General features: G+C 51.2%; 4 protein-coding genes across 4 annotated transcripts; all 4 read left to right on the top strand.

The window, feature by feature from the left end:
- Nucleotides 1-7,180: 7,180 nt before the first annotated feature.
- BC939DRAFT_472152 (uncharacterized protein) lies at nucleotides 7,181-7,963 on the top strand (the record flags this gene model as incomplete). Its single annotated transcript, XM_051558250.1, has 3 exons — nucleotides 7,181-7,315; nucleotides 7,359-7,819; nucleotides 7,849-7,963. The coding sequence occupies 3 exons, from the start codon at nucleotides 7,181-7,183 to the stop codon at nucleotides 7,961-7,963; spliced, it is 711 nt and encodes a 236-aa protein (XP_051417676.1).
- A 1,356-nt stretch (nucleotides 7,964-9,319) lies between these two features.
- On the top strand, nucleotides 9,320-15,278 carry BC939DRAFT_433675 (uncharacterized protein). The gene is made up of 9 exons (XM_051553252.1): nucleotides 9,320-9,647; nucleotides 9,758-10,213; nucleotides 10,320-10,457; nucleotides 10,567-10,985; nucleotides 11,072-11,348; nucleotides 11,422-11,662; nucleotides 11,766-11,877; nucleotides 11,964-12,252; nucleotides 12,345-15,278. Exons 1-9 carry the CDS (start codon nucleotides 9,525-9,527, stop codon nucleotides 15,096-15,098), a joined length of 4,809 nt encoding a protein of 1,602 aa, XP_051417677.1. The 5' UTR covers nucleotides 9,320-9,524; the 3' UTR covers nucleotides 15,099-15,278.
- A 128-nt stretch (nucleotides 15,279-15,406) lies between these two features.
- Nucleotides 15,407-17,150, top strand: BC939DRAFT_433677 (uncharacterized protein). The gene is made up of 3 exons (XM_051553253.1): nucleotides 15,407-16,393; nucleotides 16,510-16,561; nucleotides 16,660-17,150. Exons 1-3 carry the CDS (start codon nucleotides 15,506-15,508, stop codon nucleotides 16,998-17,000), a joined length of 1,281 nt encoding a protein of 426 aa, XP_051417678.1. The 5' UTR covers nucleotides 15,407-15,505; the 3' UTR covers nucleotides 17,001-17,150.
- Nucleotides 17,151-18,866: 1,716 nt separating this feature from the next.
- Nucleotides 18,867-20,638, top strand: BC939DRAFT_433680 (uncharacterized protein). Its single transcript, XM_051553254.1, has 3 exons — nucleotides 18,867-19,726; nucleotides 19,812-19,863; nucleotides 20,003-20,638. Exons 1-3 carry the CDS (start codon nucleotides 18,911-18,913, stop codon nucleotides 20,425-20,427), a joined length of 1,293 nt encoding a protein of 430 aa, XP_051417679.1. The 5' UTR covers nucleotides 18,867-18,910; the 3' UTR covers nucleotides 20,428-20,638.
- The last annotated feature ends 576 nt before the right edge of the window (nucleotides 20,639-21,214 follow it).

Consider the following 21,214-nt stretch of genomic DNA (forward strand, 5'->3'; position numbering starts at 1 on the left):
TCCCTGAAGACCTCTGCGTGGACCGAATCTTCGAGGACCGTGTGAAGCAGACGCCAGAGGCCATCGCCCTTGTGCATGAGGACCAGTCGCTGACGTACAGGGAACTGAGTGTGCGTTCGAATGCGCTTGCTCACCAGCTTGTCGAGGCCGGTGTCTGCGCTGGCGACTGTGTGGGAACGTACCTTGCTCGTTCGATGGAGCTTGTCATCGCACAGCTGGCCATCCTCAAGGCTGGAGCTGCATATGTGCCTATTGATATTAAGGCACCGCTCGAGCGCCAGACCTGGATTGTTATGGACTGTGCAGCCCGCTTGGTAATAACTGACCTACACATAGTGGTCCCCGTTACCATTGATACGCATGTGCTTCGTTTCAGTGCAAGCCAGACAGAGAGCCTCAACATTGCGCTGAATGGGCCCCATGTCGATGTTGCGCGCTCCGGTGGGGATGCCGCCTGCGTCTTTTACACCTCTGGCTCTACGGGTGTCCCAAGGGTGTGCTCATTCCCCATCGCGGTATCTCTCGGCTGGTCATCAATAACGGCTATGCCGACATATGTGCGGATGACCGCATCGTCTTTGGCGCCAACCCTGCTTTCGATGCCAGCACGCTTGAGCTGTGGGCTGCCCTCCTCAATGGTGGTCGTTCTATCATTGTCGATTCCGATACAATCATGGACGCCCACCGCTTGTCGGAGGCGCTGACTCGCCACAATGTCACTGGGCTCTTCCTGACGGCTGCACTGTTTAACCAGCACGTCTTGAGCATAAGCGATAAACTGGCACAACTCAAGTATGTCTTCTGCGGTGGTGAGGAGGGGAGCCTGAGTTCGTTCACAGCGCTACTTGAGCATGGAGGATCATCACATCTCATTCATTGTTATGGACCTACTGAGGTGACTACAATCGCTACTACATACGAGCTCAAGATGATCGAGAAGGGCCAGGACCGTTGCCAATCGGTCGTCCTATCGGCAACACCACCGTCTATGTCTTGGATATGCACCGTCAGCCTGTTCCTATCGGAGCTGTCGGCGAACTGTTCGTCGGCGGTCCCGGTGTGGCCATTGGCTACCTCAACCGCCCAGACCTCACTGTCGAGCGGTTTTGCCTGACCCCTTCAGCAGCCATCCTGGCGGACGCATGTACAAGACCGGGGATCTCGTGCGCTCACTCTCTGACGGCAACCTACTGTTCATGGGACGCAGCGATGACCAGGTCAAGATCCGTGGCTTTCGTGTCGAACTAGGAGAGATCGAGTCACGGCTGGTTGAACACCCCTTGGTCCGCGAAGGATCAGTCACCGTACTGGGAGCAGGCAATGAAAACGTCTTGTTGCCTACGTCGTCGCTGACCCACAGGAACAGCTGACCCACACTCTGCGCACCTTCCTCGCAGGCTGTCTCCCCGAGTACATGGTCCCCAGTGCATTCGTCCGCTTGGATGCGCTGCCTCTGACTGGCAACGGCAAGGTCGACAAGCGTGCACTTCCTGAGCCTGACAGAGATGCATTCGACACCCAAGGCTACGAGGAACCCCAAGGTGAGATCGAGACAGCATTGGCTGACATCTGGGCGAGTTGCTCCACCTCGATCGTGTCAGCCGCAACGACAACTTCTTCATGCTCGGTGGCCACTCGCTTTTGGCTGTGCAAATGATCGAACGCCTTCGACTGATTGGTCTTTCGCTTTCGGTCAAGGCTCTCTTTGCCACCCCTACTCTTGCTGTTCTGGCTCAGTCCCTCAGCCAGCACAAAGAAGTGGAGAAGGCTGTGCCCAAGAACCTCATTGGACTGGATGCCATGGCCATCACCCCTGAGATGCTGCCACTGATCGACCTCGGACAGGTGACATTGAACGTATCGTTGCACATGTGCCTGGGGGAGTGCCAACATCCAGGACATCTACGCTCTGTCTCCTCTGCAGGATGGTATCTTGTTCCACCATCTGATGGCACCAAGGGTGATCCTTACTTGCTCGTCCTCAGTATGTCGTTCGAGAGTCGCGCTCTTCTCGACCACTACCTCAGGCAGTCCAGATGACTATCGCCGCACGACATTCTTCGCACGGCCTTCATCTGGGAGAATCTGTCGAACGCGCCCAGGTGGTCTGGCGCAATGCAAAGCTGTCTGTGACGGACACTCGCTCAAGGCTGCAGACGGATCTGTTCTTCAGCAGCTGCTCGAGCGATACAACCCGCGAGAGCACCGCATTGATTTGACTCAGGCTCCGTTGACGCGCTTTGCCGTTGCACAGGACGTCGATGGTCGGTGGGTTGTGGTCCAGATGCTCCATCATCTCATTGGTGACCACTCGACCCTAGAGGAGATGGAATCGAGATCCAGGCATTCCTCGAAGGCCAGGCGATACCTGGACACCCCAGCCATTCCGCAACCTGATTGCCAGCACGCAGAGGACTGAGCATCGGAGACACGAGCGGTTCTTCACAGAGATGTTGTCGGACTTTGACACTCCGCACTGCCCTTCTGGTGTGCGAAGTCCACCGACGGAGTCGAGGTCACGGAACGTCACATCGCATGCTGCCTCAGGACTTGAACGACCGTCTGCGTGCTCATTCGAAGCAGCTCGGAGTCAGCCTTGCCAGCTTGTGTCACTTGGCTTGGGCCCAGGTCATTGCCCGCACCAGTGGACAGCAGAAGGTCGTCTTTGGAACTGTGCTCTTTGGCCGGATGGCAGGCGGTTCTGGATCCGACCGCGCCATGGGTCTGTTCATCAACACCTGCCTCTCAGGATTGACTTGGAGATGTCAGTGTCCAGGAGAGTGTGCACCAGGCACCACGACGTTTAGCATCATTGCTCGAGCATGAGCATGCGTCCCTGGCATTGGCCCAGCGCTGCAGTAGCGTCCCATCTGGCACTCCATTGTTCAGTGCCATGTTGAACTATCGCCACAACACTTTGCCATCCACAGACACTGCCAGCATTTCCGGTATCGAGGTCCTCGACGCGACGGAGCGAGCCAATTACCCCTTCGTCATGTCCGTCGAAGACTTTGGCACATCCCTCGGTCTTACTTCGCAGACCGTACGATCCTATGACGCAGACAGGATCTGCGCGTATATGCAGGAGGCACTGCAGAGCTTTGTCGACGCCCTGGATGACTCACCTGAGGCGCCAGTCCAGAGCCTCAACATCCTGCCTGCAGTTGAGCGCGATCTGCTGGAGTCGTGGAATGCTACCAGTACCTCGTTCCCTGAAGACCTCTGCGTGGACCGAATCTTCGAGGACCGTGTGAAGCAGACGCCAGAGGCCATCGCCCTTGTGCATGAGGACCAGTCGCTGACGTACAGGGAACTGAGTGTGCGTTCGAATGCGCTTGCTCACCAGCTTGTCGAGGCCGGTGTCTGCGCTGGCGACTGTGTGGGAACGTACCTTGCTCGTTCGATGGAGCTTGTCATCGCACAGCTGGCCATCCTCAAGGCTGGAGCTGCATATGTGCCTATTGATATTAAGGCACCGCTCGAGCGCCAGACCTGGATTGTTATGGACTGTGCAGCCCGCTTGGTAATAACTAACCTACACATAGTGGTCCCCGTTACCATTGATACGCATGTGCTTCGTTTCAGTGCAAACCAGGCGGAGGGCCTCATCACTGCACTGAATGGACCCCACATCGATGCTGCGCGCTCCGGCGAGGATGTCGCCTATGTGATGTACACCTCTGGCTCTACGGGTGTTCCCAAGGGCGTCGTTGTCCCACACCGTGGTATCTCTCGGCTGGTCATCAACAACGACTATGCCGACATAGGTGCAGAAGACTGTGTTGCCTTAGCAACTAACCCTGCCTTCGATGTCAGCACGTTTGAGCTGTGGGCACCTTTGCTCAACGGCGGTCGTGCTGTCATTATTGATGCAGATACCATCACTGACTCGCATCGTCTGTCGGAGGCGCTGACTCGCCACAATGTCACTGGGCTCTGCCTAACACCTGCGCTGTTCAACCAGCATGTCTTAAGCATCGGTGCTTGCCTAGCCAAACTGAGGTATCTACTTTGTGGTGGCGAGGAAGGAAGCTTGGCTTCATTTCCGCGCTTTTCAAGCATGGGGGACCATCTCATTTGGTTCACTGCTACGGTCCTACAGAGGCGACCACGTATGCCACTAGCTATGAGTTCAAGGCGATTGAAGAGGGACAGGACCGCCTGCCAATTGGTCGTCCTATCGGCAACACCACCGTCTATGTCTTGGATATGCACCGTCAGCCTGTTCCTATCGGAGCTGTTGGGGAGCTGTTCATCGGTGGTCCCGGTGTGGCCATTGGCTACCTCAACCGCCCAGACCTCACTGTCGAGCGGTTTTTGCCTGACCCCTTCAGCAGCCATCCTGGCGGACGCATGTACAAGACCGGAGATCTCGTGCGCTCACTCTCTGACGGCAACCTACTGTTCATGGGACGCAGCGATGACCAGGTCAAGATCCGTGGCTTTCGTGTCGAACTAGGAGAGATCGAGTCGCGGCTGGTTGAACACCCCTTGGTCCGCGAAGGATCAGTCACCGTACTGGGAGCTGGTAATGATAAGCGTCTTGTTGCCTACGTCGTCGCTGACCCACAGGAACAGCTGACCCACACTCTGCGCACCTTCCTCGCAGGCTGTCTCCCCGAGTACATGGTCCCCAGTGCATTCGTCCGCTTGGATGCGCTGCCTCTGACTGGCAACGGCAAGGTCGACAAGCGTGCACTTCCTGAGCCTGACAGAGACGCATTCGACACCCAAGGCTATGAGGGGCCCAAGAGCGATATTGAAATGGCTCTCGCTGCCATGTGGACGGAGCTCCTCAAGGTCGATAGAGTTGGCCGCCATGACAACTTCTTTATGCTCGGCGGTCACTCTCTTCTGGCTGTACGTCTGATCAACATCGTGCGCTCCAGCCTGGGCTTTGAGATGACACTGCGTACTTTGTTCGGAGCACCTACGATTGCAGGATTGGCCCAGCAGCTGTCGCAGGAGGAGGGTGGTCAGGACGACACATTTGATGTGCTGGTGCCACTCAAACCCAATGGCAGCTTGGCTCCTCTATTCTGCATCCACCCCGGTCTTGGTCTCAGCCGGGGCTACTTGGGCCTGTCCAAGCACTTGCACCCAGAGCAGCGTTTGTATGGTCTGCAGGCACGCGGTATTGGCGGAATTGGAAAGATGGCGGAGACGATCGAGGAGATGACACAGGATTATATCGACCAGATCCGCCACGTTCAGCCTCATGGACCCTATCACCTCCTTGGCTGGTCCTTTGGCGGTAACGTGGCTCATAGCATGGCGGTGGAGCTTGAGAAGGTGGGGGAGAAAGTTAACATGCTAGCCTTGATTGACTCGGCTCCAACCAACGGCAACGCCATGGAAGTGGCTACCAGCGATAATAATGGAGAGCAGTACTTTGAGCATCTTTCTCGCTTCATGCACAAGGAGACGATAGATGAGGGAAAAGAGATCTGGAATTTGGTAGAGGCGGTTGGATTGAACAACTCCAAGCTCCGCAGTGAATACGTAACATCGACCTACAGTGGCGACATGCTCTTCTTCCGCGCGACGGCCGGTGTCGATGATACTGAGGCAGTGGTGAACCCTGCAGAGTGGACGCCTTATGTTCAGGGCGACATTGAAGTTCACGAGGTGAAATGCGGTCATATGGAAATGGACAAGCCTGGCCCAATGGCTGACATCGGTCGCGCTATAGCTACGAGGTTTGAGAAGCTGCAGCAGTAGCGGATATCCTAGACACGGTCGTTTATTGCTCATGCATACAGACACACAGCTAGACTATAAATTCGATTGTCTAATAACTACACGATTTTTGCCTTGAGACCTGATAGACTGCTTGACTCTAAAGCAATTATCCTTCGGGCCAGGACCATATATGTGTTATCTTCTTTATTGACATAAAGCGCGAAAAATCCAGAGACTGCCCATGAAATATATTTTGCTCTTGCAGCGTGAATGTCTACTATCTTTTTTTGTTTCGCCAGGGATGTACCTGCACGCAAAGAGTTCATCCTTCACGTTCAACTATCCATGTCCACAGGTGATTCCATCGATGCACCTCTGAGCAGCTGGCTCAAATGGCTGAAGAGCTGGCTCGTCTTCAAGAACGCAACATTACTAACAGAGATCCTCAGATCGCGAATCAACGCCCCAGCACTGTCTTTTATCCCTCCGAAGCTGAGGCCCATCGCTACCCTCCAATCAAGCCTAATGACCTCCTCTCTCCCAGGAGGCAACAGCCAGCATGGACAAAATGTCAGATTTGTTGACCAGAGGAGCAATAGAATTCGCGAGTGGGCCCGGCTTTATAATGTTCGTTATCCCCAAGAAGACAAGGGACTTTCAACCGGTCCTCAGCCTACGAGCAGTAAATCAATTCCTGGTCACACGTTTGCCATTTAATAAACCCAAACGAGTATTTGACATATATCAACACTATTTTGGGCGGGCATGATCACTAGAATTGATGAAACTGGCGACCACAGTATGGGAGTGGTGCCTGACAATGGGGACTAGGATCCGGACAACCTACGTTCTATAAGCGTTCAATCCAGCGAACGCACCTTCACACCACCTGACAGGACAGTTGGAATGGTCAATCAACAAGGCATTCTTTAAAAAAATGAATCACAAATGGCCGATCAACCGCCAGCTGCCACGATACATGACCTAGAGACCCACACCAGGCGCGGCCGGACACGACGCTCTTTGACATCGTTGACGACTTCTAGTCAACGTCTACTTATGTCCGCCATGAAATTTTATCCCTCTAGCTCTTCAGATAATCCGCCAGGAGAAGGTAACAGCAACCACTATAACACTTCACTGGCCATCAGTAGTGTAGTTCCCTGTCCTTTTTTTTATTTTTATTTTTATTTTTTTTATTTTATTGACGCCAGATCCCTCCAGGCGTGCAGGCGTGCCACATGCTGCGGTGTGGTTCCCTGTCCAAAGCGCCGCCGATCCCGATACCGCACCATTAAGTGATTCCGGCACTAGGAAACACGCCCAACATCCCAACATCTTGGCAAAGAACCCCACTAGTCGTTATGCGTCTGGAGACTAAGCGGCGTAGACACCTAGCTAAAGGATGGGACGCAGACACAGCGTCCATCATCATCGACAGCCCAGAATTGAAGCGAAAGCAACGTGATTATTTAAGTATCCAGGATCGGTACATCAAATGGACTACCGCGCGCGAAATGGATGCTATGGAGCCACAACCAGTGCAATTACTCAACTGGATCACATCAGGAGTGTCGATCAACAAATGAACGTCAGGCACGGTGGAGGCATACAAGTCGGCGATTATTCACATGTACGATGATAAGTCATCCTTCGACGACATTGATTTTCAGTAGTTTTTCCTCGCACTGCGTCGGCGAGAAATCAAGCACACCAAGGAGTCGAACATCGACATTACACCGGCGATCGATTATTTTCGGCAGCAGGGCCAGAACGAGGGTCTCAGTACACTGATTCTCACTCAGAAGCTGTTTTGGCTACTCAGCACTTGCGGCTCCCTGCGGCCTAACGACATTCTGTGCATTGATTTATCCAACGATAAATTCCACTTAGACCGGATCACCTCTATCCTCCCCATCTTGATCCCCAAGAAGACGCGAGGCGGCAACCGCATCTGCGAATACACCACGATCAAAAGCCACGATGACCCCTTCCTGTGCCCGGTTAAGACCCTCACCGAGTACCTCCGACGCATTCAAGGCCACGATATTGATGTCCTTCACCCCAAGGACCCGCTGATACTCTATCGCCCCCTCCTGCGCGATGCCAAGGATCCTGGAAGATATATAGGAGCTGAGTGCATCAGCGATCAATCACCTCCATCAGTCGAAAGCTCTCCTTGCCAAAGGACGTTAAGTTATCTAAGGCTCGCGCCATTGGATCCACGGCCGCCATCAAGCAAGGCGCACGTGTTGACAGCGTTGTTGTGCATGGCAATTAATCCTCTTCCGTCCTATTCACAATTTTTATCGATTGAATGCCGCTACCGCGACCAACTTCACATCGATGGTTCTTTCTTAATTCTGCTCTGGATTCATAAATATGGTCCAGGCCCTCGGATAATAAGCTTGAGCCTTCATGTTCTTCGACCCTGTCAGCTAATACTTAATATTGCACCCCATTAACATCAGACTATACTCAAAAGCAATAAAAAACACATTTACGACGACTTATTTTATGCTCAAGTCCTTTCTCGCTTTGTCAGCGTGTAATTCATGTGCATATGTTGTAGTTGACCAATATTCTACTTTCTTTTTAAAATTCTAAATGATTTTCGCGCGGGAGCGATATACAAACGCGCAGCCAAATTGCCCATTTTGGCCTCGCTTATTGTGGCATAATTATACGGAGACATCAATGAAGCCTTATGTCCTGGAAGAACACCGCATGTTCAATGCTTCTTCAAGCAGCGTTATCTCTATGTCCGACCTAGTTACTGCTCCGTCATATTTACGGGAGCGATAATGAAGTAGAACGTATAGGTGGATTATGGCCAGATCCCGAGCTGTCGTCCTAGTGAGCTTTTGGTTTGATTGCGCGAACGTATTTGAGGATTCCCAATACACACTGACTGTGCCTTGCGCGGCGGAGTCGCGATGCTCCTAGAATTGTTTGTCCATTAAAGTTCGCGGCCATCGATGGTTACCGAAAACAAACAACAAGAACTCGCGTCCATTCTAACAAAAACAGATATGGTGTCGATCAGCCGTGGTCGACAAGACTCTCCAAAGCAATGAGGGAAAACAAAGATCCGAACTTAAAATCATCTTCCAGAAGGGATAGGATATCACTTCACAGGTAAAAGGGCACCATGCATGTTGGGTATGACAAGGTGGAGCATGGGACGATATGGTCCGGGTCTTTTGCTGGGATCCATTTGCATATTGGAATTGCATACAACGGGTGCGCTCAAGATGAGAATCGAACGCGTTGGCGACAACTGTTGAATCTATCATTGGATTATGTCAACTGTCCTGTAAGCTCATTTGACAAAGAACGGTAAACAGGGGTGCGAATGACATTCAAGGCTCTGGATCTATGAACGCGACAGATGCGCCGGCCGTTGGTTAAATGCAGTGCTCATTTTGCTTTTCGCTGTGGTGGTGAACGTGCTCCTTCCTTGATTGCTGCTGAACTCAAGTAGACTAGCTGATGCACGTTCGGACACATCAAAAAATCCCCGCGCAAACAAACAAACAAACAGACAAAAAAAAAAAGGCGGGTTGCTCACAAGGCGGCGCGAAAATAGTCGGATGCATGCAGTTGGGCGGGAATGGTATGGCCGGCAGCCGTTGTCCCCAACTTCGTCTTTTCTCTTTCGTCTTCCCATCCTCATCCTCACCATCCTCTTCTCCATCAAACTCGCTCCTCATTCTATGCATCATCCGCAAGAGAATGAACCCGATCTCATCATTCATACCACGCATCCCTAAACCTCATTCGCTCCAACCTTCCCTAGCCCAAACACGCAAACAAATATAAATAAAAAAAATCTCTATTCAATGCTGAGAACGGAACGAAGGAAGGCATCCGCCAGCAACTCCAGCATCGTCAGTACGGCTGGCTCTGGATCTTTGTCTGCGAGCTCTGTTCTGCGACGCAAGCGCAAAGAGACAGAATGCCTGGTAACCGCCCGTTTCGCACTGGATACTATGCATATGCTTCGCCAGCAGCGTGGGTAATTCCAACGATGACAGTTCACTGATGCTCCTCTGGTGATCCTACGCCCACATAGCTTAAGCTTGAACGCGTCCTAGGACTGACCTCAAACAAACCCATGATCCTCTCCGTCAATCCGACTCATGATCTGGTGGCCTATGCAGCAGGCTGCGTAGTTGTTCTCTACAACCACAAGCGCGACAAGCAGATCGGACTCCTGTGCACTTCCACCCTCAAAAAGTCGACCGCTAGTGATCCAGGAGCTGCTTCAGCTACAGGAACAGCTAGTGTCAGGGGAGTGGCGGCGCATAGTGGATCTCCCAGGTCAATGAACAACATTCAATGGATGAATAGCGGTATGTCGGGCGCCAATATCAATCCACTGGCGGGTTTGATGCCCATGGCCATGTCAGACAGCTCGGTGGCGTCCAGCTTTGGGACTTCGAACCCGACCAGCAATAAGAACGTTAAGCCAAAGCCCATTTCCTGTCTCTCGTTTTCCCCTGATGGGCAATTCCTGGCCATCGGAGAGGTACGTGCTCTGCTATGCATTTGTTTGCTCTTTGTCAATTTTTAGAACATGGCATTCGTTGGTGCTTGGCCTGCATATTGACCAGAGCAAATCTTGTTTACTATAGACTGGACATCAACCGCGGATACTCATCTGGGAAGTAGCATCCCAAATGCTAGTAGGAGAGATCCAAGGACACAAGTTCGGCGTGCAGGCTGTCCATTTTTCTCCAAACTCTAAATTTCTAGTGTCCCTTGGGTTTCAGGTACCGTTGTCACCCATTTCTGTGATACATGTTCCAACCGGCTTACGGAATAAAGCCTTGTCGATGCACTAACACATGGCTTTATCCATTTTTTTCTTCTTTTTTATAGCATGATGGATACATTCATGTCTGGAATTGGAGGACTGGCGCGCAGATCGCGAGTAATAAAGTCACTACAAAGGTCAATGCTCTTGCCTTCTCTTCGGACGGCTCCTTCTTTGTCACCGCTGGTTTGAGGCACATCAAATTCTGGTATTTGAACGTCGGACCAAACAAAGGGTCGCTCAACACTCAGGTCCTGGATGGTCGTTCAGGAATTCTAGGAGAGCTACGCAACAGCAACTACGTGGATGCGGTGTGCAGCAAGGACGGGAAGTCCACATATGTTGTCGCCTCTAATGGCATTCTCTGTCTCTTTAACGAGGGGCGTGCCATAGAAAAGTGGATCGACCTTCATGTCCGTGGGGCATACTCCGTCAACCTGGGCGAGGGGTGCATCATTTGTGCATGTACAGATGGATTCATCAGGTATGTGTAACGTCTAGCGACAGATGGAGATGCTAGAGTGCTGTGTGCTCTCTCTAAAAGATGTTCTGCTCTAATAACGAAAATAGGTTATTTGAGCCCGAAACATTGGAGTACATCGGGACCATGCCTAAGCCGATGGCAGTTGGCGCCTTTACTGGGACGATGCAAACGGCTAGACAGGAGGAAGATGATCCAAACGCTATATACGCCGATGTTTTGGCTTCGCAATACGACACATCCTCAAATAGCTTGATTTGCATTTACTCGGACCGTTCTCTCTTTGTTTGGGACATGAATGACATACACAATGCCGTCGTTCTGTGGAGTCATTTGTTTCATTCTGATTGTGTCTGGGGAGTAGAGGTAAGAGTCGCTCATGGTACAAAGTTGAACAGCGGGAGGATGGACTATATCTAACGAAACAGTGTTTGTATAGATGATACCCAACTCGCACAGCAAGGAAATTGCTCAACCATTTCCGCCAGAGACATTTGTTACCTACTCTGCCGATGGATCAATCAAGTTCTGGAACTTAGACGATAATATATCTGTGCTATCACCCTTGTCAAGTCCCAAGGCTAAAGTTCAGACTGCACCTGCGCCCAGCAGGGAGATTCTCAGTGTTTTGTATGCGGACGAGAACTGTAGATCGTGGATTCAGGCACCAGAGAATCAAGGTGCGTGATAGTTGTCGCGGAGCAAAATCTTTCGTGACGTGAAGCTGGACTTTGAACTACTGCCTAACGCCGATGTTGTATCGTCTTATTTTCCACGGTTTAGATGGCATGGAGCCTGGATTCAACATTGTGCCTTTGGAGTGCGGCATTCGTACTGTCAAAGTCAGCCCAGATGGACGATTTCTTGCCTCCGGCGACAAAGGAGGAAACCTAAGGTAGACTGGCTACATGTATCCTGCAACTGTTCTAGAGAATGGCTTGTAGCATGGCAATAACTGACAGCTTTGTTTTGTTTACATAGGGTGCACGTTCTTTCAACATTGGAGCAAATCACTTATCAGGAAGCTCATGATACGGAGATTCTAGCAATCGATTTCACAGACCCCGTGGACAAGGAGTCGCCGCTATTAATCGCCACCGCTGGCCGGGACCGATTATTGCATGTGTTTGATGCCTTGAATGATTATGCATTGGTGCAAACACTCGACGATCATTCGTCCTCGATTACATGTATCAAATTCACCGCTAACGGGTCGCGCATGATGAGCTGCGGTGCAGACAAGAGCATCATCTTCCGTAACTGCCTGAAGGTATGACACGCGCCGCATGATGGGAAGTTGGACAGCGGTGTATGATAATGAGTGAACAATTAACAGCTACTGCCCCTGTGACCGATATATAGAATCCAGATAGCATCGTCTATCAGCCCTATCATCAAGCCCCTGGCCGAGCTACGTTTTATGATATGGGTATGAATGATGCAAGTCAGACCATAACAGTCGTAGCGGGCGACAGAAGATTCAATGTTTTTGCTTTGGATTCCGGAAAGAACATCAAATCTTTTAAGGCCGAGACAAAAGGGGACGATGTGACAGCAGGGATGGCGGAGATCTGCAGTATGACACACATCAGCTTAGACCCCACTGGCACCATTGCTGCAGCCTCGGGCAGTGACAAATCTATCAGGATTTACGATCTTCTTCATGGGACCTGTTTGGCTCACACAATATGCCATGCGGAACTGATAACAAGCGTTAAGTTCACAAGCAATTTCGACCGCATCATTTCCACGAGTGCGGACGGATGCGTGCTGGTGTGGCGAGTGTCCAAGGACGTTGTCAAGCGGATACATACCAGAATCCAAGAGAACGTGAACCTACCAGGGTACCTCCAGGCAAAGGCAGCAGAAAAACAGGCAACTCTGAACCCCAGTATGGCAACATCAAGTCCGAGAACATTGAGATTGAAAAAAAAATCGACTGACAGAGTAGGCACGTATGGCAGCGAGTACTCTGGGGCTTCTCGCCGGAACTCGACTGCGTCCATGATGAGTGAAGACTGCGACATGCGCTCTGAGGAAAACTTTGACGATGTTGCGGTACCAAGCATTTCAAAAGTGGAGGATACGTCAAAGGAAACTTTTTCACCTATAACTGTGAACATACCCGCGACCAGCGCCAGAGCACCCGGTACCCGAGCGAGGGTCACCGGCTCCATTTCAAAGACTCCCCTCATACGATCACGCCAAAATTCGCTATCCCAGCCAAGTGCACCAAAGCCGCCAACGTCGTCTACTCGGTCAGGGGTGCAGCAGGACCCGCCACGATGGAACAGGAGTGTTGCCAAGGATAGGGTTGCCTCGTCCCCTTCTGCAATCAAGCCATCTAGGTCAAGCTCACCGGGACCACGCACCACAAAAACTGCGGTCAGCAGCAAGTGGCTCTCGCCCAATGCCTCGAGACCTAGAGCGACTTCGCTGACAGCCCCGAATGAGGCGGTCCTGAAGTTGGATGATGCGAAATCAAAGGGCTTGCAAAGGCAAAGGCAGTCGTTGAGCGATTACAGTCATGATGATCCGCCACCTGCGGCAGGACACAGGAATGATGATGACCTCAGTGACGAAACGGAGCATGGGTCCGATGCTGGGTCGCTATTGGCTCACCAACCTGCCGATGCTGCCGCCGATACCCCCACCGATACCCCCACCGATACCCCTACCAATATCCCCGAGACAATGGACAGGACGAGCACTACTCCCACGCGACGCAAACCTCTTGCTATTACGATCAAATCCCATGTGCTGCCACATAAAAAGGAACATGCTGTGTTATCTCGATCGAACGAGTCAGACCAGGCTGGAAGCGAGACTGGCGGATCGGACGAGAGGGATGGGGATGATGAACAGGCAGATGGAGAGGAGAGTATCAGCGAAGCAGGAAGTGACAACGATGTACTATCGCCGCTTCAACGACGCAATATTGGCCCGGGAGTCATCAACGATTTCATAGACGCAAATGGCGAGATTGTTGCGTTCGAAGACGGCGAGCGACTGATTGGTTCGCCAGGATCTGAGAGGAACTACAACGTAACTTCTCCTGGCGGCCGTGTGATAAGTATACGGCCCCTTGTTGAACGACGGAGTCTGAGTTCGAGGTTCTTGGCGGCACATGCTGCCGCACTCATGATGGGGCTGGTGCAGGGGCAGGGGCAGGACAGTCCTTCGCGTGCGGAAGATGACCGGCAGGACTCGGGACTTGATGCTGGACAAGATGGTCCTTCCAATACGGCGGAGAATATGACAGCTGAGAGACCTGATCCTCATGAGAAACCACTAGAGGAGCGCCTCAATCTTCAGTCTCTTAATGCAGCCGCAATGAAATGGAAGCAACGTGGGCTGAAGGCTTTGTCGAAGGAAACCAATCGAGAGGATTCTGCAGGACAGCAGCTCAACCCTGAACAAGAGGGTGGCGATACCTCGATGGGATCATCAAAGTCCGATGACTATTTCCAGGAGGTGGAGCGAACTAGGAAGCGGCTCGCTGAACTAGGGTATCTCACCATCCCTGGTGGCAGTAAAAACGTACAATCCTCGTTCGAGACCTCTGCTTTATCTGAGACGATTTTATCAAGCGCCACTGCAGAGTCGGACCTGAAGGCACGATCCTCTGTAGACAGTGACCGGGAGACAGAACTGCCCGCTACGTCCCCTGTCGTCGGAACCGATCCACCAGCTCAATTGCAGACTCCTCATGTACTGGCCTCGCCGGTGATTATGAATAGTCCTGAGGAGGAGAGAAAGATGGCTCCTGGCGGTATGACATTATCGTTCAATCAAATACTGGATATGCAAGTGGAGGATCGCAAGACACCCGAGCAAGAATCGAATCTTGATGCGACAGATAACAATACCAAGATACAGACAAGCCATACGGACGGCGAACAGAGTCTTCGGGACGCCTTCCGGAAAATCTCTTTCCTGATCTCGCATCAGGCCACGATGGCGACTCAACCCCAGGCACAGAGCAAGGATGACCGCGTGGAACGTATCCGCGAGACGAAAAAGTGGATGATGGAGACACGAGAGGGCCTGCTTAACCTCGTGGGCGAGGTGCAGGGCCAATTGTGGGCTCTGGAAAAGAGCCAACAGGATGCATAGCTCCCTGGGGATGCTGTACACATCGCACATTGCTCGTTTGTTAGATAGAGGAAAGATTCATGGCGCCTTTAAATATAATTTGCGATCGGTTATGAATGAGTTTGTGCTTGACGCCTTGACCGCAGTCGGTGCCTTCCAGCCTGAAGGACACTCATGAGACTGAGAATGAACCTTGATTGGCAAGAGTGCAGCGCAGCTCTGTTCCTGCACTGTGCTCATGGATAACCAACCACCTTGGTTGCACAGGAAACCCAGCCCTGGAGAGGGCGTAAAGTATGCATGCTCACTTGCGGCATTTTCTTGTTATCAACCGGACTCTATTTAAGCATGACGGTCTGCCTCCCTCACTCCCTTACACCTCCACCCGTCCCACTTCTCCGTACGCAAATAAAAACACCAAAGGCACCATGCACTTCTCTATGTCCGCAGCAGCGATAGTCGTTGCTGCCGCCTTCCTTACTGCATCAGTCAACGGCCAACCCCCTTCCTGGATACCCCCTTCCTGGAGACCCACCTCCACCCACATCCAACGGCCTAGGCCAACCGCGGATCCCACTCCCACTCCTGGCGATGCTCCTCCACCTCGAGCCTTCGCCAACTTTGCCTTTTCTGAGCACCAGAAGCTATTCATCAGCAACGGCTGGTTCGGTTGGGCCTCAAACTGGAAGGGTATTTACAATGAGTTCCACTCCCTTGACTTGTCTGTGCCCTGGACATCCGATAAACCGGCCTGGGAGAAACTTGCCTACCGAAGCACTGGCGAGGGCGAAACTGCAGGGCAATTCGGAATCTCCAAGGACAATATGACCCTATACTTCTTCGATGGCAAAGTCCACAAGTACAACGTCAAGACTAACACATGGGATCTCAACATCGACAGTGTTTTCACTCGTCCCCCAAAGAATATCTCTGATGACCCCGCCTTGGACCTGCACAAGGGCAAAATGTACCCCCATGGCGACATGCGTTCTTTCAAGGCCGATGTTGCCACTGACCCCGAAACCGGAGTGATGTACGGGTTTGGAGAGTCAATTCAAGTGTGGGATGAAGTATATCGATGGAGGACTTCTCCATATGCTTCCATAGCGACGTTTGATCCGGCGACGAACAACTACACGCGGCCCTACGATAACGATGCGCATCGTGTCAAGTTGTCCGATATCAGGTCCGGTGTAGTGAACTCGCTGGTGCTCAGTGCGGCTGCGAAGAAGCTGTATGCATTTATGTGGGAGATGGATGATGGCGAGAGTGCGTTGTTTGAATACAATATTCTGTCCATGAAGTGGACCCAGTTGGTAAGCCAAGAACTGTTAAAAAAAAAAAAAAAAAAAAAAAACGAGGGCGATGGAGTTACATTTTTGACCCATTTTTGACCCATTTTTTTTTTTTTTAATTACCACATGCAAAATAGAACACGACAGGAGATATCCCATCTCCACGAGCAGGTCTTTGCTTTGCACCTGGTAAGAGTCAATTATACGAACATGGTCCACTTTATTGTCGTCTCCCCATATCTAATCCGTGGATCTAAACCTCTTGTAATCCATTCGCCCGTCCATAGCCTACGGTGGCACAAAACTGATCCTGGCTGGCGGAAGGTCCAGCACCGCTCCAGACGATGATACGAACGCGGCCCTGAACGACGTTTACCTGTATGACGTCGCCACCTCCGTCTGGACAAAGATGGCGAGTGCTCCTAGTCCCCACCACGGTGGCGTCTGCGCCGTCTCTGGCGACTCCTTCATCATCTGGGGAGGATACAGCGCTTACAGCAACAATAACGAGGTTATCGTCGCAAACGAGGATGGTCCTGCCATTTTCAATATGTCCTCCAACACCTGGGGGACCACCTATACTCCCACTCCTGTTGGCGCACGCTCTCCTTCTTTTGTATCTCAATAAATGCGCAATACTTTTATGGCACCATTGTTTGTAGTGTCCTGCTTTGTTGAGTAGACGGATTTAATCTTCTCGTTCTAGCCCTACTTTTTTTTTATATAACCGCGAACAATTAGCTAAAGAACGGCTCAACGGCACTACATTACGTTGCATACTCCCAATATCAATGCCAGACAAGGCGCAGATAAGGATGAGATAAAAGACGAAGATGTAACTTCGATCAGAATAATCCCAAGGAATGAGGGACTTTGGGACAAGCGGAAAAAGAGGCAACCAGCAAGAGAGAGTGGCCAATAAATGTAGATCCGCAGGACGCCGAGTTGATGCTGTCTTTGTATGCTCAACTCTTGTATCTGTGAACCCACTCTGCGTCTCGAAGTGCGCGATTATAACTCGTTTGTCCAATTAGCCGCCTAAGTTTTCTTTTCGAGTACCTTGCTCAGCCGAAAGCTGGGAAGCGATTCCCCTTCGAGTATGAGACGAATGGCTGGCCAGTAGAACTAGTCTAGGAAGTTTGATTTAAGTGGATAAAACTCGAGAAGTCTCTAATAACGTTGGCGCTGCGCCCACCTAACAAGAGCCCCTTGTCCTCTTGGCTCTTGGGCCCACCGTCTAACAGCCAATTTACCACAGGATCCCCAGTCACTGAATTAGCTAGCTTCAACCATAATCCAAATTCTGCGCTCGCACTCCTACCCAACGGCAACAGTGTCCTAGTAATGAACTATTCAGGAAAATCTGGCACGGACCCCAAGGCAGGAATTTTGGATTCTTGATGCCCTCCAACGGAACCGATCTGGCTGCTAGCATGGGATACTCCACTGCGACGTTTAACCCTGCATACCATCCATTCCGCGTGTTCCTTCAAGTCCCCGTCTGGTGAGCCCAACAGTACGAATTCGAACTCGCTGGTCTTCAGTGCTACCACCGAGAGTGTATGCATTTGAGTGGGTGATGATCTAGAACGATGGCTCACTGTTCTAGTCTGAGATTGCTACAAGAAACTGGACTCGGGTGGAAAGTAAGACATCTCGAATTGAAAAGAGAAAGGGTGAATTAGAGAACCACTTTTTAATGAAGCGCTTTTTTATTTTCTCAGGCTCTATGTAGATCGCGACTGGGGATATCCCCCGCTCTCGCAGCGGCGCGTGCATAGCCTACGATGGTAAGGACTACCAAAAACAACAGTGCCAACGGTATCCTGAATGAAGTTTACATCTATGACGTTTCTACCTCCGTTTAGGAACAAAAATGGACCTGCCATTCTCAATATCTCTGCCAAGGCCTAGAGAACCACTTACTTATTCACCCGCCCCTGTTGCTGTGAGGCCCCTTCATAGATGGATCTCACAAGCTCAGTCTTGAAGGTCGTTAGTCAGGGTAACTTGATCTCCTTAGCTGCGGTCATTGCGCTTCAACGGAATAAAGACAACAAATTCTAATGCAGGGACGCGTTTCACTGTAAATTCATATGTACTAGCACGCCATGAACACTCGTCCCAAGGCATGCAAATTTGGCACGCGGTAAAGGCCACTTATGTACGGTTGGTCTGCCCATGACCCATGTTCCCTGCGGGAAGTGTCTGTCTAAGATCTAGGATAGTCTCTTTGAGACCAGACTTTCAGCTACTGATGAGATGAAAAGAGTACGATGCAGCATTCACCATCTCTTGTGCGTCATTCCGCAAATGTTACTGTTACCCGGGTTGCGCGCAGAACTGTTGCAGCGCTTCCCGAATTACACTTTTCTTCAACGGGAACAAAGTGAATACCAGTTCAAGGGTACTTCAACGGAAGGCTATTTAAACACAAACGACCGCCATGGATGTGCCTGCCCTTCCTTTATCGCCCTCCTACCCTCCCCCCCCTCCCCCCCCCCTCAATTCCTGTTCCATACATACAACAATAACAGCATGCGCTTCTCTCTGTCGACAGCTACAGCAGTCCTTGCTGCTGCTGCTTTCCTTACTCCATTAGCCAATGGTCAACTCATCACTGAGGAACCCTCAGTCGCTCCAGGACCAACGTCCACTCAAACCCCAATCCCCGAGCCGACCGCAGCTCCCACTCCCGGCAACGGTCCTTCACCCCGAGGCTTCACCAACTTTGCATTCACTGAGTACCAAAAGTTGTTTGTCAGCGATGGCGTACGCCGTTGGGCGAAGGAGGAGCAGGCGCTCTACGCAGGGCTCTACTCACTCGATCTGTCTGTGCCCTGGACATCCGATAAACCGGCCTGGAAGAACCTGACCTACCGAAGCACTGGCGAGGGCGAAACTGCGGGGCAATTCGGGATCTCCAAGGATAATGCGACCCTATTCTTCTTCGACGGCAAAGTCCACAAGTACGACGTCAAGACTAACACATGGGCTCCCGATACTAGCGCGCCGTCCCTAGGCAACGACAGCGTCCCTTTCGAATTCGCAGATCATATTGTCACGGATCCCGAAACAGGAATACTCCATGGGTTTGGACCCTTGGTTCCGCTATGGACCATAGCAGATCCGGAGGCTGATGGTTACCTTGTTTCCATGGCAGCGTTCGACCCTGCAACCGGCAATTACACCTATTCATATAACACTAATTCTGGTGGACCCAACGGGACGAACCCAAACTCGCTGGTGTTCAGTGCGGCAACGAAGAAGCTGTATGCATTTGAGTGGGAGAGGACTCAGAATGACAGCGCGTTGTTTGAATACGACACCTCATCCAAGAAATGGACTCAGCTGGTAAGTTGGAGATTTAAAGTTAAAAGACAAGGAACAAAAAAAAAAAAGAGATAGATCTAACAAAGCACGCTTTATTGGTTTCTAGAACACGACCGGAGATGCACCCACCTCTCGTGGCGGCGTGTGCTTCGCGCCTGGTAAGGACTACCGCAGGATTGTGTGGACTAAACTCTTTCTCCTACGCCATCCCACCACTGCCCACTCACTCGGTCCCTCACCTCTTCTTTCTCTCTCTCTCTCTCTCTCTCTCTCTCTCTCTCTCTCTCTCTTCCATAGCCTACGGTGGCACGAAACTCATCCTGGCCGGTGGAAAATCCGTCACCGACACAACCGGCGCTAAAAATGCTGCCCTGGACGACATCTACGTCTATGATGTCCCCTCTTCTGTCTGGAGAAAAATGGCCAATGCCTCAAAGCCCTATCACGGTGCAGCCTGTGCCGTCACTGGCGATTTCTTCATAATCTGGGGAGGATATAACGTCTACGCGACCGGAAACTACACCGCCAACGAAGATGGGCCTGCGATCTTCAACATCTCTGCCAACACCTGGGGAACCAATTATTCGCCCACTCCTGCTGGTACACCCCCCTCCAAAGATAGTTCCAACAAACCCTCGACTGCCTCCCAGACTTGGGCTGCCCTGATCAGGGGCGAGATGATTCTTCTGGCAGCAGTCGTGGCAACTCTGTCCTTGCTTTAATATGCCGACTTTTTTTTTTTTCGGATCCGAATCCGTCCAAGACGTTCTTCACGTCTGTGTATATTATATATCGTAATATCTATCGGCTGAACTGCCATAACCTAGAATAAAGAATGAATCGCCGGCACTCGTAAGGTTCTCCTCCGCCTCCCAAACCTCTTCAATTAAATCGAGGGGGGGAGGGGGCCTGAGCCGCTAAACTTCTACTACACTCCCTTGTCCATAAGCTCTCCATGACCCGACCCCATGTCCTTTCTCGGCTTGCGGGAAGAACCAGACCACTACAACCATGAATCCTGTTAGCCATTCAAGGATGGTTTATAGAATAAATAACCTTGGGATTGGAGGCCTTTATAGTACGGGCGGTGTAAATGGTCGACTCACTGGGTTTTTTGACCAAATATTAAGAAAACGTGGGGAGTTTTTCATAGTTTTGCTTTGGCCATCGTATCCTCCTATGCAAGTAGCTGGGTCCTAATAAACGGTACAGGCCATAATACTCCACTCCAGCGCCGTGTGGAGACCTTTACTTCCAGATACCTATATTCATATCCAATGTGATATGTGTAGAGTTGAGTGCACTCGCAGACATTACCGCGATGAACGATGAATGCCTCCGAAAAAAAAAAAAAAAAAAAAAAAAAAAAAAAAAGAAGAAAAGAAAAAAATAGAAGCGGGGAGAGAAGTGGGAGACCGTAAGAGACACAGTAGATGGAGCAAGAGAAAAAAGGGAAGGTGGTGTGAAGAGGTTTACAAGTATCCATGACATCTACGCCTAACGTTTCTT

The sequence above is a fragment of the Gamsiella multidivaricata genome (genome assembly GCF_025024155.1).
Source record: "Gamsiella multidivaricata strain RSA 2152 chromosome Unknown BC939scaffold_1, whole genome shotgun sequence".
Taxonomy (NCBI): domain Eukaryota; kingdom Fungi; phylum Mortierellomycota; class Mortierellomycetes; order Mortierellales; family Mortierellaceae; genus Gamsiella; species Gamsiella multidivaricata.

What these genes read in the sequence shown, in the direction of transcription:
- BC939DRAFT_433680 (XM_051553254.1), top strand. Translation starts at nt 18,911, where the DNA reads ATGCGCTTCTCTCTGTCGACAGCTACAGCAGTCCTTGCTGCTGCTGCT. An exon ending in CCAAGAAATGGACTCAGCTG is followed by an intron (nt 19,727 to 19,811) that starts GTAAGTTGGAGA and finishes ATTGGTTTCTAG; the next exon opens with AACACGACCGGAGATGCACC. An exon ending in CGGCGTGTGCTTCGCGCCTG is followed by an intron (nt 19,864 to 20,002) that starts GTAAGGACTACC and finishes TCTCTTCCATAG; the next exon opens with CCTACGGTGGCACGAAACTC.
- BC939DRAFT_433675 (XM_051553252.1), top strand. Translation starts at nt 9,525, where the DNA reads ATGCTGAGAACGGAACGAAGGAAGGCATCCGCCAGCAACTCCAGCATC. An exon ending in GCAAAGAGACAGAATGCCTG is followed by an intron (nt 9,648 to 9,757) that starts GTAACCGCCCGT and finishes ACGCCCACATAG; the next exon opens with CTTAAGCTTGAACGCGTCCT. An exon ending in TCAGGCACCAGAGAATCAAG is followed by an intron (nt 11,663 to 11,765) that starts GTGCGTGATAGT and finishes TCCACGGTTTAG; the next exon opens with ATGGCATGGAGCCTGGATTC.
- BC939DRAFT_433677 (XM_051553253.1), top strand. Translation starts at nt 15,506, where the DNA reads ATGCACTTCTCTATGTCCGCAGCAGCGATAGTCGTTGCTGCCGCCTTC. An exon ending in CCATGAAGTGGACCCAGTTG is followed by an intron (nt 16,394 to 16,509) that starts GTAAGCCAAGAA and finishes CATGCAAAATAG; the next exon opens with AACACGACAGGAGATATCCC. An exon ending in AGGTCTTTGCTTTGCACCTG is followed by an intron (nt 16,562 to 16,659) that starts GTAAGAGTCAAT and finishes GCCCGTCCATAG; the next exon opens with CCTACGGTGGCACAAAACTG.